General features: G+C 34.6%; 1 protein-coding gene across 5 annotated transcripts in view; it reads left to right on the top strand.

Annotated features, from left to right (window-relative positions):
* The window catches only part of MED13L (mediator complex subunit 13L), a 319,228-nt gene that overhangs the window by 149,160 nt on the left and 151,588 nt on the right, over positions 1-18,480 (top strand). For 3 of the 5 annotated variants that reach the window (XM_045366651.3, XM_005572338.5, XM_045366652.3), the window contains one exon: positions 16,467-16,551. The exons of the other annotated variants lie outside the window; for them this stretch is intronic. In XM_045366651.3, coding sequence (XP_045222586.1) covers positions 16,467-16,551 — 85 coding nt within the window. The remainder of the gene's footprint in view (positions 1-16,466; positions 16,552-18,480) is intronic. 5 annotated transcript variants of the gene reach the window in all.

Below are 18,480 nucleotides of genomic sequence, written 5' to 3'. Positions count from 1 at the left end.
GGCCAGTGCTGTTGAAATGGGTACACAGAGGGAGATGGAAGAGGTAGACAGAGGTGAGATCAGGTGGAGCCTTGTAGGCCGTGGTAAGGAACTTATTAACTAGATGATTAATTCCATGAGAAGCCATTAAAATAAGGCTTTAAGAGGCAGGATGCTACTATGTGAAGCTAACTAAAGTTAGCTTTAGTTAGTATAGTAAACTAAAGGTTTGAAAAAGATTACTTTGGCTCTCATGAAGAATAGACTTCAGGTGCTTTGAGTGAAAGCAGGGAGACTAAAAAGCTTTGCTTCTTGATAAAGCTGGATTATAAAAGAAATGGGATGACAATTTCTGTACTTTACAAAGTGTTAGTATATCTTCTGTCCAAACAACATCTGTTTATGTTTACTGCGTTTCTTTAGGCTATTTTCTTTATCATCTGAACTGCTGAGTCATTCTTAGTGGATGATACTGCCTTTGAATATATGTATTTTTTAGAGTAGTAACTGTTTAACGGATTATATAGGGGTACTTATATTTAAAATTTAGTATAAAAAGTTTGGGTAAAGATTTATAGTAATTATAATTTTTGTTTATTCCATTACAGATATTTAAGCATGCATCTTTAAAGTTGAGATCATGGTATATATACCGTTGAACTTTGAAACTATTATCCCATATGTATTTTTTGTTTTTGAACTGGAGTTGAAAAAAGTTTTTAAATAGTGAGTTATAACAAACAAAATTTCATACAAAAGAAATGAATTATTATATAGCAGATCTAATATAGCTTCCAAGAAATATTACAGGCAACCAAAAATCTTTTTTTTTTTTTTTTGAGACGGAGTCTCGCTCTGCCGCCCAGGCTGGAGTGCAGTGGCCGGATCTCAGCTCACTGCAAGCTCCGCCTCCCGGGTTCACGCCATTCTCCTGCCTCAGCCTCCCGGTAGCTGGGACTACAGGCGCCCGCCACCGCGCCCGGCTAGTTTTTTGTATTTTTTAGTAGAGACTGGGTTTCACCGTGTTAGCCAGGATGGTCTCGATCTCCTGACCTCGTGATCCACCCGCCTCGGCCTCCCAAAGTGCTGGGATTACAGGCTTGAGCCACCGCGCCCGGCAACCAAAAATCTTTGAGAACTCCATCACTATCAAAACTCTGTCTTTTTAAGTGATAAATTAACTTTTATTGTTATACTTTTTAATAACTGGTATTTAAACTATGGAAAGAAGAAATCAAGCATCAGTTGACAAAGTATTGATAGCCTGTGTTTCAAAGGATAGTTTATAAGTTAATTATTTGGAAAATACATTTTTTTTAACCTATGAAAAATATATTCTGAATGGTGGATAGATTGTAAGGCCTATCAAAACTGATTTAGTCTGTAATGCTTAACTAGTGTTGGTTTGGGTCCTGGGTTTTGTAACTAGAAGGGGTAGATTGGTTAGGACTTCACTTTATAAACATTTAAAATCCTCAGAATCTATCTTGGAAGGCATTCCCACATTCTAGTGCAGTTGGTCAGAATTACGCAATTTGAGCGGGAAAGAATCTCAAAGAAAGTAAAGATAACTGCAAAAGAAGCAACAGAGCCAGTGAAGCCACTGCCCAGTGGCTCAGGCTTTTTGGGTTTTTAGTTTGATTCTTTCAACTTTTCTGGTAATTTACAAATACTATCCTCTTGGTAAACTCTTTGTGTTTATTTATAATAGCTTTTCAAGTGAACTCTCTATAGAACTTCCTAAGTTATAATGGCTAAAATTACAATTGGATAAAACCGCAGCTGTCCTTGAGAATGGAGATGGAAAGGGCCAGAGGGACTCAACTGGGGCCCTTCCACAGGACTAGTGCACCAAGGACCACAGGAAGAAACCACTGCACCTTGTGTTATGGGAGCCGCCCAGGCCTGCCCCGCTCCAGACTGTGCCCTATCCAAAACAACGGTGTCACTTAACTTTCTAATCAATAATGCCATTCTAGCCAATGTTGGAAAGAACATAGGATTGAACTCATTCACGCCACTGTGACTGTGTAAATAACTGACCTTTATTTCCTAAAGGACTTGAAGTTTTCGTATCGACTCGTTAATGCAAAGGAATCTTGTAGTGTTGAAACACAAACATGAAGTAAAAATATTGGCAGTGTTGGTGTATTTAGGTCATTTATAAATTTTTTTGCTTATGAGTTGGAAACTTCTTGGCTGAAGTTTTGGATAATGACAACTTTTTCCTGAATATATTTTAACTTAAAGTTTTGAGAAACTTTTATTGCTTTCCAATAGGTTGTTTTTGCATTCATAAACAAATTACTTTTGAAGCCATGAAGTGAGAATTGTACATTCTGTCTTTTAAAAGTTGAGAATAATAATTTGTGATTCTGTTAAGAGCCAGATAATTGTAATGGAAATTCATATGTAAACCATAGCTGTTTATGAAAGTAAAATGTTCTGATTACTAAGAATATATTTAAACTGAAATGTTTTTAAAATAAAAATTTTTAATGTGTGGTGACATGTTTTATATTGATGATTAACTTTGTCTTTTCCAAAAAGAAAACAAGCAGGGAAAGTATGCAGAAGTAAGTTGATTAATTTTGGGGGAGTCATGACTTTACACAGTACAGAAAACCAAAGTAAGAGAGAAAGACATGGATTGGGCACCGACAGTAGAAATTGTATAGATGCTATCTTCTGTAATAAGGCTCATTGTTTGATTTCAGATGATGAAAATTTTAAGCTTGTGTAATTCTAAAATTGTGCGGGACATATAAAAACTTCTCTTCAAAATACACTGTGTTTAAGTGCACATCAGAGTTCAGTGATCCATTTATAGACATATTAGAGTTAGGCTACACATTTTCTAGTTTCTAACCTGCTGTGGTAGCACAGGTCAGAAAACTCTAAAATCCTACTGTTTAAATTTGTTAAAGCATTTTGCTGTTTTACAAAAATTTGTTTGTTGTATGTACATGACTATTTGCATTGATTGATTGATTGATTGATTGATTAATGGAAATGGGATCACACTATAGTGCCCCGGCTGGCCTTGAATTTCCGGGCTCATGTGTCTTCCCGCCTCAGCAGCCTGAATAGCTGGGAATATGGACTCCTGCCACATTGTCTGGCTACGTAATTATTTTTTGAAAAAGCTATTTCAGATGTCAAAGTTTTGTGAACCAGACTTAACTTTTTCTGTTATTTGCTTATTTTTGTTTCTTTACTGTCTTAACAGATTTTCACATGTGCAAATTGTTTTTTGTAGCACATTCTTAGTGTAAAAATTAATAGTGTTATAGAAAGCTTAAAAAAGAGACTATTTTTAATTGCTTAATTATACAGACTTTGGTAACTATGAAAAATTATTTTCCAATATTTTGGTTTGACTATGATCTTTCAATTCATGACAAATATTTTTTTCCTGTCAACTAGCAAACTCTGTATAAACTACAACCCAGCAACACACATGTGTAAACCAACGAAAGATTGCCTTTGTGTGTGTGGAAAGGTGGTTCACGTTTTGAAATTCCTTAAGAAAATTGACTTTATATGTTGTCAGTGTAATGTGGCTTATGACTTTTTTCTAATTTAAATTAGGCCCTTTATATTTACAGTTAAAACCTTCACCAGGTACAGTGATTGATGGGCGTTAAGTGAAATGATAGACTGATCTACTGATTCTACATTCTTGTTTTTAATCAAAGTTACATTTTAAAAACTGTGGTATAGTAGAAAGCAGGTTTTTTTTTCTCACTTGGAGTAGCATTTTATATAAAGAAAAACATTATCTAGTAAAAGTAGATAACAAAGTGAAGAGGAAAAATTATTTTGTTGTAAGATAATAGAAAAAAAGGATGCTACTGTTGAATTTTCAAGTCCTATGGTGAAAGAAGTGGAAAGAAGATAGATCAATAGTCATTACAGTTTCAGTGACAAAAATAACTTTGTAATTTCTGCCTCCAAAGAATTGGATTTATAGAATGAATTTCCGTGAGTCTCTTCTGTAATATTTGCCGTAGACCGTCAAACTGAAATAAAAGTCAAAGTGCCTATCAGGTCTCAAGGAGATGGCACTGAGTTTAGTCTAAAGAAACCTTTGTGCACCAAGTCTTCACAGTAGTCAGCTTTTCTCTCTCTCTCTCTCTGCAGATGTTATTTTTGCTACATTTGCTATTTTAACCTGTCAGTTAAAAAATAATTACTATGTCAGTATGGCTGGCGGCTTATATAGGAAAAATATGCTGTCTCTTAATCAAAGGTGATTACAGTTTTCCCCTGTCTATAAATGTGCTTGTTGTGTAACGAGAATGCATTAGTCTCAGCCTGATGTACGAAATGAAAGGCAGTAAGAAGCAGCACCATTGTTATCACTCCAGGCGTGTCTAATGAATCGTGTTTCCATGTTCTCTCGGTCACGCCGTAGAGTGCCCTCAGCGAGGGCTAAGCCTCCTGTAAAATGCTCTTTAAGATTATTGTAGCAAGAACAGAAATGCTGGATGACTGGGGGTGGGGAGAGAATGCCAGCGAGACAGCTGCATTTCAAACAGTTACAGCTGCAAGGATTACTCATAGTAATAGCATTGACAGACAACTGTTTGAGCTTTAGTGTAAAAGGCAATTTGGGGACTTGCCCTGTCAGAATTTTAGTAGCAAGCTTCTGTGTGCACGTGTGTGTGCATGTGCGTGTGTTTTTTATTCAAATTAGTTTGTGTCTGAAGAGTGGAAGGAGATATTTTAAATTTTTACTGCTCAATTGTGCCAGTGTTGAAATCAATAGTTGAGTCATCTTTATTAAAATCATTGTCCTAGAGGAAGCTTATAAAATGTTTATTTGTAGCATTGATGAATTTAAATGTATATGTTCTAACTGAATCACATGTCTGCTTTTCCATCTCAAAATTTATCTTGTGATGATTCCTGTTTTAAAAATATTGGTCTTCCTTGTAATTTCTGAACATACAGCCTTGTTTAATATAGTAGCCTTATTTTAAAAATTTATTTCAAATGTGATGTAGGCTTATAAAAGTAATGCCTGTCATGAAATCTGGAAAATACTCAAAGAGGTAAAGGAGAAAACAATCATTATTCTAGCAGAGATAACTGTTAATTTTAATCCTTCTAGACGCTTGCTTATACATTCTAGAGCATATTAAGAGCATGTTAATAGTTTTAAAGATTAAAAATGGTAATCATGTTTTAAAATATTTGAAAGAAGTAGCAAATGGGGACAAATTTGGTTTTGAGAAGTCAGTAACAGCCATTGTGCAGGATTTCTTTTTCAATGTGCAGCTATTAAAGTAACATTGCAGCCTGTTTTCTGTAGCAGTTGTCTTTTGAAGGCCTTGTACAGTTTATCTCGAAATTTAGTTTTATGGTTTCCTTCAATTTAAAGTTTGCTGGCTTTACAGGGAGTCTTGTGATCCATTGAAATACTAACTTGGGTGGTGTCTCAACTGCTACAATGCTGTGTAGAAACTGTCATTAAAATTCTGGTTATCCTGCAACTGGCAGAGAACCCATGCTGATTCCTTAGGAATATATTATACTGTTACAATTTTGAATTGCAGTTGTGCTTCTGTCTGCCAAATAGTATCAATATTTGTAATCATTTAAGGTTGCAAATAGGTTGAAATAAATGGAGCATTTTAGTATGTATTTTCTATCCATGATTCTTATTTGTTTGATGAATTGACATCGGGAAGGTTACAATCCGTTTCCAACATAGATTTGTTAAGTGATACTGAATATTTTACACTCATGAGCAATTCAAGAAATCAGAGCTCTAAATTGATTGAAGTTGATATAAGTAATACATCCATTTAGTTATTAATGACCTCAAATATAAATTCTACCAGGCCACTGATGGCAGCATAAATTGATCAGTCATGGTAGTGTAGTGTTGTAAGTCATTGGATTTTTTTTGTGTGTGAAGTGCTATATTTCACAATTAATGTAGCACTGTGCTCCTTTTACTCAATTTCTTTGGTAAGTCAGTTTTTAAGAAAGCAGATACTTCAAAATCGTTTATTTATCTTGGTATCCTTCATTTGCTGCAGTTAGATTAAGTGGATACATGTTTTCTTGTTGTAATATCTGGTTAGTGTAGTTTTTGGAAGTAGATTTAATAATTCAGAAGTTTTTTTTTTTTTTTAACACTACAGTGCGTTTTATATGTTTAAGGTAGAAATTGAAAACAAAGGCAGTGGGCAAATGATAAACCTTGGATTCAGAGCTATGCTATCTTTAGCTGTTAGTTACTGAAATCTAACTAGGAAACAATGTCCTTGTTTCGTGTGCCTTCCTTTACTTGTATTTCTGGAGTTTTGAATGAAATTTGATTTTCAATAATTTTAATGGCTGAATAAGGAGTGCCATCCCTGAAAGTGCCCCTCCCCCCCCCAATATTTGCAGTGGCCAATGCGGTTGCTGAACTCAATGTTCTGGATAATAGGTTTCATTAGTTTTGATGCCTGAGGTAAAAAAGCAGTAGGTGGGAGTAAGAAGTGTTTTTGATGTCTAGACGTTCATTTCAGCTGTTGCTGCAATATGATTTATTAAAAGGAAATATGTATCATAGCTCAGAGGAAATATGTATTCTTTGAAAGTAATTCTACTTTTAAACTGTGTAAGGCTGGGTGACCTGAATTCTAAAAGCATGAGCTTGATTTTCTTCAAGGTTTCACAATCTTTATGCTCCTCCCTACCCTATTCCATTCTCCCTCCTCTCGTTTTTTTCCACTTCAAGTAAAGTATGTCAGTTTCATTTATGGAATTGGAAGGGATATCTTTCCAGGATCTCTGCTGGGAAACACAAAATCATTGAAGTATATGCTGCTTTGATATTTTGCCATATTGACTTTTTTCCCCCTGAACCTTTTATGTGTATTTTTCTTTCAAATAAGCTTATTAATTCTGTAAGGAGACATACGTAAGAAGTTATATGACAATTGACGAAGATTTTGAAAAATTATTTGGGCACTAAGCATTAAATTACTACCATTTAAAATTTGTCCTTTATAAACACTGTCTTTTCTGTTAAAAAAATTTATATACTACTTTTGCAGTTTAAATATTTGATTATGAGGATAACTATAGTAAAAGACGTTGAGTAACAGCAATGTAAACACATTCTTATTATAGCTTTTTAAATTTAAGTGAGATAACTTTAGTGTCAAAATGGTTTTTCTTCGTAAATAGGCAGCTGTAGTAGTACTTAGTTTTAGTTTTTAATCTGACTGTAATAGACAAAATAACAGCAGGAGAATATTTTAATTTAGAAATTCCTCGTTTTGATTGACTGTTGTCACACATTTATTTACATGCATTTTAGATCTCTTGGTTCTTTATCTTTTGAGACCAACAAAATTTTAGGAAAATTCTCCCATTATACATAATTAGACTTATAAACATAGTCTATAGAGATAGTCTTATTGCTACTTTATATCCGTAAGGTATTATAAGCATTTAACTTGAAACTGGAAAGATCAAAGGAATTAGAAAGGCTTTTTTTTCCTGTTTTTTATTTATTTATTTTTTCTTTTGGAATGGAGACAGCATGCTGTGGAGAGATTGTAGGTTTCATAAAGATAGGACCTTCTTATAGACTTTTTGGTAGTCGTTTTTCTCTCAGGCTGCCTTGAAAGGGAGAATGCATTCTCTCTCTCTCTCTCTCTCTCTCTCTCTCTCTCTGTCTCTCTCTCTCTCTGTATGAGAGAGAGAGAGAAATTATTTTAAAAAGCCAAAATGTGGTTTTGTCTGACTTAGCCTTTGAAAAAGTTACATGTAACTAGAACACATTAATTTTAGGTTCAAATTTTGGAACCAAAGGAGAATTTAACTTCAGTGTTAACATTGCCTTTCTATCCAGTGCTAAGAATAAAAGAATGGTTAAAGAAGGGTTGAGTGGATTTGCTTAACACTAAGTGTTGTATAGTGGAAAGAGCATGGGTGTCAGAGTCAGAACATTTGGATTTGAATCCCATCTGTACCACTAATCCTCTTTAAGTAGATGTGAGGAAATTTTAGATTGGTGCTAATTTCAATGACATTTTAAAATATACATAATCAAGTCAACTCTATGCATGTTTATGAATATCCGAGAAGTTCTAGCCACAGCAGCTATGAAAATAAATTGCTTCCCCTTGAGGAATTCAGTGAATGGAATAATTAATATATTTATTATTTGTAGTAGTAGATATAAAAGCATTTGATCCCTTTATGCTGATGACTGTAGCTCAGTTTGACTACAGATTCTTAAGACTTATTAGTTATGTGACTTTGGACAAGTTTCATTTTATATATATATATAAAATTTTTTTTTTTTTTTTTTTAAGATATGGGGTCTTTCTCTTGCCTAGGCTGGAGTACAGTGGCTTGCTATCATAGCTTACTGCAGCCTCAAACTCTTTGACTCAAGTGAGCCTTCTGCCTCAGCCTCCCAGGAAGCTAAGACTACAGGCCCGTGCCACCACATCCAGCTAAGTTTTTAAAGTTTTTTTTTAGAGCTGGAGTCTTGCAATCCTACCACTTGATCTTCCAAAGTGGTAGGATTACAGGTGTAAGGCACTGTGCCTTCTTAAGATTGTTAGTTTTCTCGTTTATAAAATGGAGATTAGAATCAACTGTATTCATCAGAGTTCTTAGCTTCAAACTGGCCCTTTTACGATTAGCGCTACAGAACTGGTTCAATAAAAAAGCTACTGTTAGCTACCACCAAGCACTTCAGTACCAGGAACTTCATCTGGAAGCCTCTGTTTCTAGAGCTGTCAGAAAGATACCTCCATCGACTTCCTTTTTGTCCCTGGATTCAGAGTCAAAGGTGTGGACCAGGAGCATCTGGTAGGGGTTAGAATAATATGTCCTTGTCTACACTGTAGGAGATGATGGAAAAGAGAGAATCAGTATTTTTAGTTTCCGTTAGGGGTGATTATGTTTGATCCCAACCAGGACTCTTAATGATAGTGATAAGGAAGAAGCCCAACACTGAGTGACAAAAGTGTGCCGGATGTCTCTTACTTTGTCTCACAGTGTTGTGGTGAGTAGTCTCCCCTCCTCCCCATTTATATGTAGTGCCTAATTCAAAGCTTGGCACATAAAATAAAATAAGAACGATTGTTTTCTGGATAGAAAACCAACCTTGATTATATGTTATTTAATTGTTAATTTAAAATATAAGACATTTTATGCTTAGTAACTGTTCTGCAAAGTATTCAGAATAGTTTTTGCCTCCCAGTGGTTTGCACGTACATGTATTAGCTTTTTGAGAGCATTCCTGGTTCCTAGCCTGGTGCTTGACACGTAACACGGTCAAGAACTGTTGTCTAGTTAATGTTGATCAAATTATCTGTTATTAGATTCCAAGCATGTCTTTGCAGATTTAACTTATTTTGAAATTTTAGAGATTTATTGAAACATATAATGCTGCTCCTATATTTTTGGAAACTCTGATCATGAGAAAAAAAGGGATGGTCTGATTTACATTCTGTTTGACAAATGTGTTTGTTAGTGATAGTAGATTGAAAGAGGCAGCAAATTAATGCATTATCCTTAATTTCATAGCCTAAATTGATAGTATTTATTAGAGTGGTTATTGGCTTATGATAATTTTGTTTATAATCAATTGATTACTCTTGAATCTTTAGTATGTAATTTTGAGTACCGTATATAAGACATAGGAAATTTAAATCCAAACACTGTATACTTTTAAAATTATCTCTACTGATTTATATTTAAATTTTGTTAACTTATAATTTATAATTTTCTATTGTTTTCTAAGCTTTAGTATACTTTCCCTAGAAAGGGCTTAATGTAGTATGATTTGTTTTATTTTGTGTTACTACTTTCCTATTTTATATTAACTTAGTGGCCAAACTTTCTGTTAATTTATATGTTATATATTTATAGAATATAAAGGAACAGATGAGAATGACCGTAAAATTATTTTTCAAAATAATTTTTAGCATTTAAAAAATAAAAATTTTGACTGGGTGCAGTGGCTCACACCTGTAATCCCAGCACTTTGGGAGTCTGAGGTAGAAGTATCACTTGAGCTCAGGGGTTCAAGAGCAGCCTGGGCCTGGGCAACATGGTAAGACCCCATCTCTACAAAAAAATAAAAAAGTAACTGGACATGGTGGCCTATGCCTGTAACTCCCAGCAAGTTGGGAGACTGAGGTAGGAGGATTGCTTGAGGCTGGGAGGTCGAGGCTTCAGTGAGCTGTTATCATATAACTGCACTCTAGCCTGGGTGAAAGACCGAGACCCTGTCTCAAAAAATTAAAAAATTGCCTTAAGGTGTTTATATTTTGTTACATTTGCATCATATACAGTATTTGATATGAAGTAAAGAATGTAACTGTGGTACGTTGGGCTCTAGGAACAGTTACTTCAGTCTGAATTTCCTTGTTAATTGCTCAACCTTTTTTTTTTTTTTTTTTTTTGCTTTTAATACTTTATGAATGCAGGTTAATCACAGAAATACCAAGTCTTTTGGATTTAAAAAAAATGCTTTTTATATATAAATTTAGAGTAGGAGTCCTTTTGATTACATGCTGTTCTCATTTTCAACACTAAGAAAACAAAGAGGTCAATATTAGCATATTCATGATGGTTTAAGTCTAGAAACTTGGCCCAATAGTAAAATGAGTTTTCATAATTTAGAACAATAAAAGATTGTGAGTAAAGTTTACCATATTTAGTAAATAATACATGATTTAGTAAATAATATTTCTACAAGTTTGCACAAATGTATGCAGGTGTGTAACTACCGCTATAATCAAGATACAGAGTGGTTCTTTCACCCCTGAAATTTCCAGTGTCCCTTTGGTATCAATCTGTCTCACCACCTCCATCCCTGGAAACCATTGAAAAGTTTACAGTACCTTACATTTGCCTTTTGCGAGAATGTTGTATGAATGAATCATACAACATATAGTCTTTTGAGTATGGCTTCTTTTTACTTAGAATAATGAGATTCATGCATATTTTTTCTTTTATTGGAAGTTCCTTTTTATTTCTGGGTAGTAGCCCATTGTATAGATATTTCATTGTTTTTCCCCCTGTTGAGAGACATTTGGATGGTTTCCAGGTTTTGGCATTTGCAAATACAACTACTATAAACATTTGCTGTAGTTTAAGTGTTTTGTGTTGTGAGAGTACAGTAGGAGAAAGAGTTTGTTTTTTCCTATAACCTTACATCCTCCAAACTTGAGTATATACCTAGAAGGATGTAAGGTTCTAGGGAAAAACAACCTCTTTTTCTCCTACTGTACTCGCACAACACAAAACACTTCTGTGACCAAATGTTGCAGAGGTGGAGAGCCAGGGGTTTCCCCTGCATCAGGTAATCAATCAGTTCTGCAGGGGGCACTACCTGGGTGTCCTCTAATTCAATTCAATTCTGACACTGTCTACCTGGAGATAGCATCCCATCTTACGGGTTGAGGGCTTAGTCCCACAGGACTGTGGGACTTCAGATGCCAGGAGTAAGTCTGGACTTCCAAAGATTCTGACCAATTGACTGTAAATCTGGGGTTCCTACAACCCCCTCCTTGGGTTCTGTTAATTTGCTAGAATGGCTCACAGAACTCAGGGGAAAATTTTACTTAAGTTTACTGGTTTATTACACAGGGTACAGAAAACAGCCAAATGGAAGAGACGCATAGGGCAGGGTATGTAGGGAGGGGCAGGAGCTTCCATGCCTTCTCTGAGTGCGCTACCCTCCAAGAACCTCCATGTGACCAGTTATTTTGAGGCTGTCAGAACTCAGCCTTTTTGGGTTTTTATGAAAGCTTCATTATATAATCATGTAGGCTTGATTCATTAAATCATTGTTAATTGTCCATTAGTGATCAACTGAACTTTCAGCCTTTTCCCTAGAGGTCAGGGTGGGGGTTGGGGAATAGGGAGCTGAGATAGAAAGTTCTAACCCTCTGGTCACATGATTATTTCCCTGATAATCAGCCCTCATCCTGAGGCTAGCTAGGCCCCCTGTCATTTCTTTAGCCACTAGTGTACCAAAAACATTCTTAGCACTCTAGAGGTTTCAAGGATTTTAGGAGCTGTATGTCAGGAAACAGGACCAAATATATATTTCACAATATTACAAAGGGATATTGCTGGGTTGTATGGTAAGTGTATGTTTAACTTTACAAAATATTGCCAAAGGCACCTTTTCCAAAGTGGCTGTGCTGTTTTTGCATTCCAGCCAGCAGAATATGACAGTTCTGGCTACTGTATTCTATATGTTAATCAGCACGTAGAATTGTCAGTTTTTCTTTTAAGCCATTTTAATGGATAATGATATCACATTGTGATTTTAATTTACATTTCCTTAATGACTAATGAGGTGTTGAGCACTTTTTCATATACTTATTTGCCATTCATCTAGTGTCTTATTTGGTGAACCGTCTGTTCAAATCTTTTGCCCATTTAAAAATTGTGGGTTTTTTTGGTAGTTAAGTTTTGAGATTAAAAAAAAAAAGTAACGTATTCTGAATACAAGTCCTTGTCAGATATGTGATTTGTAACTGTTTATTCCCCATCTGTGGCATGTCTTTTCCATAGCTTAACATAACTTTCCCATATTTTTTGAAGAGCCGAAGTTCTTCATTTTGATGAAACTCTGTTTATCAGTTTTTCTTTTATGGATCATGCTTTTGGTGTCATATCTAATAAATTTTTGTCTACCCTAAGCTCCCAAAATTTATCTCCTATGTATTTTAGAAATATCAGATTTAGGTTTTGTGTTCAGGTCTGTGATCTCATTTTGAGTTACTTCTTCTGTGTAATTTGAGGTTCTTTTTCATTTCTTCCTTTACTGAATTGACTGAATTGCCTTGGCACCTTTGTTGAATTAAAAAAATGAATTTGTGGCTCAATTCCTGAACTCAGTTCTATTGATGTGTATCCTTTCTACAGTACTGTGCTGGCTTGCTTACTCCATCCTAATTCATAATAAACCTAGAACTGGATTGATGTAAGTACTTCTGTATTTTTCTTTTACCACATTGTTCTGGTGATTCTAGTTCCTTTATCTTTTCATATAAATATATAGACTTAGCTAGTCTATTTCTATAAAACATTCTGCAGGGATTTTTTATTGGAATTGAGTTGGTTCTATAGATTGGTTTGAGAAGAATTGGCATCAAGAATTTTTCTAGTTTGTGGTCAATTTATCTTTTTTATTTCTTTTGTTAGTGTTGTAGTTTCAGCATATTTTGTAAGATTTATACCCAAAGATTTTATGAGTTTTGGTGCTACTGTAAATGGTACTTTAAAAAATTTCAGTTTCTAATTACTGATTCCTAAATATAGAAATGTGATTGTTTTTTGTCTATTGACCTTGTATTCAGTGATTTGGCTAAACTCTGTTTTAGTTCTAGTAGATTTTTTCTGTTGATTCTTTAGGATTTTCTAATAGACAGTCATGTCATATGTAAATAGAGACAATTATTTCTTCCGTTCCAATCTGTATGCCTGTTGTTTCTTTTTCTTGCCCTATTGTATTGGATGAAATTCAAGTATAATGTGGAATAGGAATAATGAGAGCAGATATTCTTACCGTTCATTCAGTCTTTTGCCACTAAGTATGATGTTAATTGTAGGTTTTGGTTAATTACTCTCTTAAGTGTTTTTTTGGTGGTTGTTGTTCTTTTTTTGAAGAAATAAGTCTATTCTAGGTTCTATTTTAAAATTGTAGAAATCAGCATTAAATTTTAATGATATATTAAAATCGTGTCAGCTATACAGCAATTGTGATAAAGTTGACATTGCCTGTGCATGCTCATTGTTCAGTGTTCCACAGTGCATGCCTGGAGAGCTGTAACACCTCAGTATTTCATTTGACAAAGTATTTGAGAATGATTTCAGAGAGTTTGCTGTTGGTAAACTTTCCTTTGACATCCTCTGACAAGGTCAAGGTAACACCAACATTAAAACTTGCAAAATGATGATATCATGAGGAAGGAATTAGATGTGAATATGAGATATTAAGACAAGTAATCTGGTTCCTTCACCAAGTCAACTGCATGTTTTAAAAAAAGGAAATGGGCAGTACTTGATCAAAGAAGACTTAAGAGATAATTGGCAGACCTTGCTTAGAATATGATTTGATGCACACTGAAGTATTTAAGAGTGGGATTTGCCATAAAGTATATCAAAATAATCAAAAAGGGTGGTTGTAGCAGGAGACATAATGTTGATAATTTGGCTTAGGGATTTATTGGGACTAGTTATTCTATTTTTATCTCCCTTCTTTCTCTCTCTCCCCCCTTCTCTCTCCCTCTTCCCCTCCCCTCTCCCCCCCCACTCCCCTCTCCCTCTTCTCCCCTTCCTCCCCCACTCTCTTTCTCCCTCCCTCCTTCCTTTTTATTTATTTTTTTTTGAGACAGTCTTTCACTCTGTCACGCAGGCTGGAGTGCAGTGGTGGCATGATCATGGCTCGTCGCAGCCTTGACCCTGCTGGGCTCAAGCAATCCTCCCACCTCAGCCTGCAGAGTACTTGGTACAACAGGTGTGCACCAGTACACCTGGCCAATTTTTAATTTTTTTTGGTAGAGGCAGGAATTGGCTGTATTGCCCAGGCTGGTCTTGATCTCCTGAGCTCAAGCAATCCTTCTGCCTCGGCCTCGCAAAATGTTGGGATTACAGTTGTGAGCCACCACATCCAGCCCCCTATTTTAAAGTATATTTGAAGATTTTAATATCAGAAGTTTAAAACAGTGGGCTGAATAGGTGTCACCAGTGGAAGAAAACTCTGGAAATAAAAGTGGCACACTCTTCACAAATGCTGCGTCACCAGCACTCTTTATGGCACAGAGAATGATTATGTAGGAAAATACTGCACCAGTGACTGGGTTGAAGAGTGATTCAGAAGAGGTAGACTTGGAATATTGATGTAGTTTTAGGAATTTTTAACTAATTTATTTTGCTTATATGATCTGTTTTATGTATGCATAATAGTGGAATATGATGAATAGGACTCAATAAGTTTAAAGGAGCTCTTTGAATAATTGGAAAGTGAAAATTGTAAGTGTTAGGAATGATGTTATAGTTTGTCACCTTCCCCTCTTCTCCTGGTGGTTTGCAAAATAATGGTGTATCTTAAACTTGATGGTGCCTCAGGGTCAGTGAAATACATTCGGAAAGAAAAGCAAATTAATGTGGGGTGTTCTTTTTATTGAGATAGTAACTCTCTTTCAAACCCAGAAAAGTTCTACCCAAAGGATAAATGTGTCAGAGGGAACATAGATTCATGATACCTGCAGAGCATTGTTGGAAATTTCGGAATGTTTTGTCTTTAGCAAAGACTCCCAGTTGTTAGCAGGAATGTTTTTCTCTTTGCTGTACTTTATTTCTCTTGCTATAAATAACATAACTGTTTTAGACAGAGATTGCTTTGGGAAAATTTGGTAAATCAGGACTAGCCACATAGGCAGGAAGACAAAAAGTTATTTGACATAACCAAGAAAAAAAAATTCAGCTTTGTAATTTTCAGAAAGTCTAATAGATAAAAGGCCGAATGTAGTTTTTCAAATGCTGTCTGATTTGAGAATATGGAGATGCATTTTGGTATGTCTGCTGGTGTGGTAAAAGCATTAAATATGCCTTGTGGATATAATGTGTGTTTTAATTCTGTCAGAATTTTCTCCTCTGAGTGCTTTTGTCAAGATAACAAGAGAGGAAATTTTTCTTCTGTAAATGTTTTCATCCTTCCAATTTTTTGCTATCTTGCATTGAACTGGTGTAATTTAAAAGGAAATTAATTGTCTTCTAGGACATTTTGTATCTTTATATATTTATGAAAATAAAAGTAATTTTAGGAATGCATGGGGCATTGTTAAGACGTTGGATTCTTTTGGTGTTGGAGTTACTTGTTGCTCAGTGTTGAAATTTCAGAGGCAAACAAGATACTTCACAAAATGTCAAACAATAACAAAATTATAAATTTAGGAAATAAATTTGATATTCTGGGAAGATGTGATTTCCTGACAGTCTCTAAAATCATGTCCTTTAGACCTTCAAAACATGTAAAGACATTTGTGTCAATCTGACACTTCTGGAATTTTTTCCTTTTGATTTTCCCTCTATAAAACATTTTATAACTTTACTATTAATTTGTAACATTCTTTTTTACCTTTAAATAGAACTTTAACAAAATTAGTCTTTGTGATACTCTTAAGTAGATTAATTTGAGAATTTTAAATGATTTTAACCTTTCAAGAAGCAGATTGTAAAGACATTTATGGGAGGAGTGTTGCACCATGCCTCATATTTCAGACTTTAAAACCAAGACACATTACTCTTTTTTGTACATAAGTATTTTATAACTTTGGGCAAATACTTAAATTCCACTCTCTGTTTCGGTGTGAGATTATTTAAGTCATTTAAATTAACTCATGAACTTTGCTTTAGAAAAATGTTTCAAAAGTTTCTTTTTATTTGGATGTCCTTTTTACTGTTTTGTTTTTTTCTTTTTTCTTTATTTTTTTCAGTTGTGGAAGAAGGACTCTGGGAAAATGGCCTTTCCTATGAATGTAGGACGCTGCTCTTCAAAGCGATCCACAATCTGTTAGAAAGGTAAGAGAAGGAACAGCAGACAGTGGTTTGCAGACAACCAAGTATATTGCTAGATACTGACAGTTTCCTGTAATTTTCAAAAACTTTTCACTTGCAGTGATTTATTACTAGTATGAAAATTAAATTATATAAATCTTTAGTTTCTCTTTCTATTGATATAATTTGAAATTTAGAGAAGTTTTGGGAATGGTACAAAGAACTCCCATATTCCCTGCCCTTTAACGGTACTTTTTATTTTCAAAATGTATTCCCTAAACCATTTGTATATTTGTAAGCTCAAGCTTGATGTTCTTTTTTACCGTTAAGTATTTGGTGTATATTTCCTAAGGACAAAGGTATGTTAGTACAGTACGATAATAAAAATTAGGAAATTTAACATTGATAAAATGCCATTATCTAACACCTAGTTCAATTCAGATGTCATCAGTTGTCCCAGGTACATCCATTATAGCTTAACCCCCTAAGATTCAATCCTTGATCATACATTATATTTAGTTTTCATGTCTCTTTAAATCCAGAACAGTTCCTTAGCCTTTTTTTTCTTTCTTGACATCGATATTTTTGATGAGTTCAAACCTTATATTGATTTTCAGTTGTAGATAGTTTTCTCATGCTTAAATTCAGGTTATGCTTTTTATTAGTAGTAGGAATACCATAGAAGTGATGTTGTATTTTCAGTAGGCTCATATCATCAGTGTCCCATTATTAGTGATGTTAACATGTTCTGTCACTTGACTGAGGTAATGTTCTGTCAAGTTTCTCCGCTATAAACTAGTAAGTATTTTGTTAACTATTATTTTTATCAATTTTGTTATTTGTAATTAATAAGTAATTTGTGGCCAGATACAATGAGATTGTGTAATTATTCCATTTCTCATCAAATTTTCATTTATTTGTTTTAGCCCATATTGGTAGTCCTTGCTTAAATCATTTATTACCATTATGGTTATAATGTTAATTTTCAAATGCCACCACTCTTTCTACTTTTATTAGTCAGCATCCTGTTGTAAGGAAGAACTTTTTCATTTTCTTCCATTTTATTTCCCTATTTATTTATCTTGCTATGTAAATTGGAACCCATGGGTTGTTATTTTATTCAATGGATTATAGTTGATTTTTACCATCATTTATTTTGGTGCTTAAATTCTTCCAGGTTTGGTCAGAGGAAGCCTCTTTGTCATGGCTCACTCCTATGTCCTTTTGACACGATCCCATCCTTGGAGCATCCCCTTACTTTCTGGCATAAGGATATGTTCCAGGCTCTGAATAGTATTTTGAGGGGAGAAGTAGCTGACAAAGAATGGGTTCATTAAGAGCTTGTATGACAAAAACTTTTTACTTCTCTTCCTGAATCTATATGTAGTACTTTTAGGTAATCAAAGCTGAAAGGACTTTCCAGTTTCTTATCCAAGCTGTTTGCTAGGGTGGTTACCGCTATAATATAACTGCTTAGGATACTTGAGCTACAGTTGATATGTTATTTCAGTTGCTCAGAAAGACTTTTCTCACCGAAGATTCCTCTATTTCTCATTCTCAACTATAGCTTCTCTGAGTACTCCTCCAAATCTGTGATTTGGAGTAGATGTAGAAATCATCTGTTACTAAGGCATAGTATGAATGTGGAACCATTGATTTAAGAGTTGAGTACTCTTAAGTATTCGAAATAGTTGGTAATTCTGTCTCCTACTGTAGAACAAAAAAAGTACACACAAACTCTATCCAAGAAAATGTAGAAAACTTACTGTTGCCATAATCCTGTACCAGAATAAAGCTCTTGATATCTCTGCAATAATTAACACACCTTTAAGCACAATTCTTTTTATACAAAGTTATAAGGTATGTGGAACAAAGTATATTTTAAAATTGTAGCTCACTGTGTGTTTTTTTAAATATCAAGATTTATTCCTTTCAGAAGCATACGAACAAATG

Source organism: Macaca fascicularis, chromosome 11 (assembly GCF_037993035.2).
Source record: "Macaca fascicularis isolate 582-1 chromosome 11, T2T-MFA8v1.1".
Classification (NCBI taxonomy): domain Eukaryota; kingdom Metazoa; phylum Chordata; class Mammalia; order Primates; family Cercopithecidae; genus Macaca; species Macaca fascicularis.
Note: the sequence above shows the minus strand (reverse complement) of the source record. Positions and strands in the feature narration are given on the sequence as shown.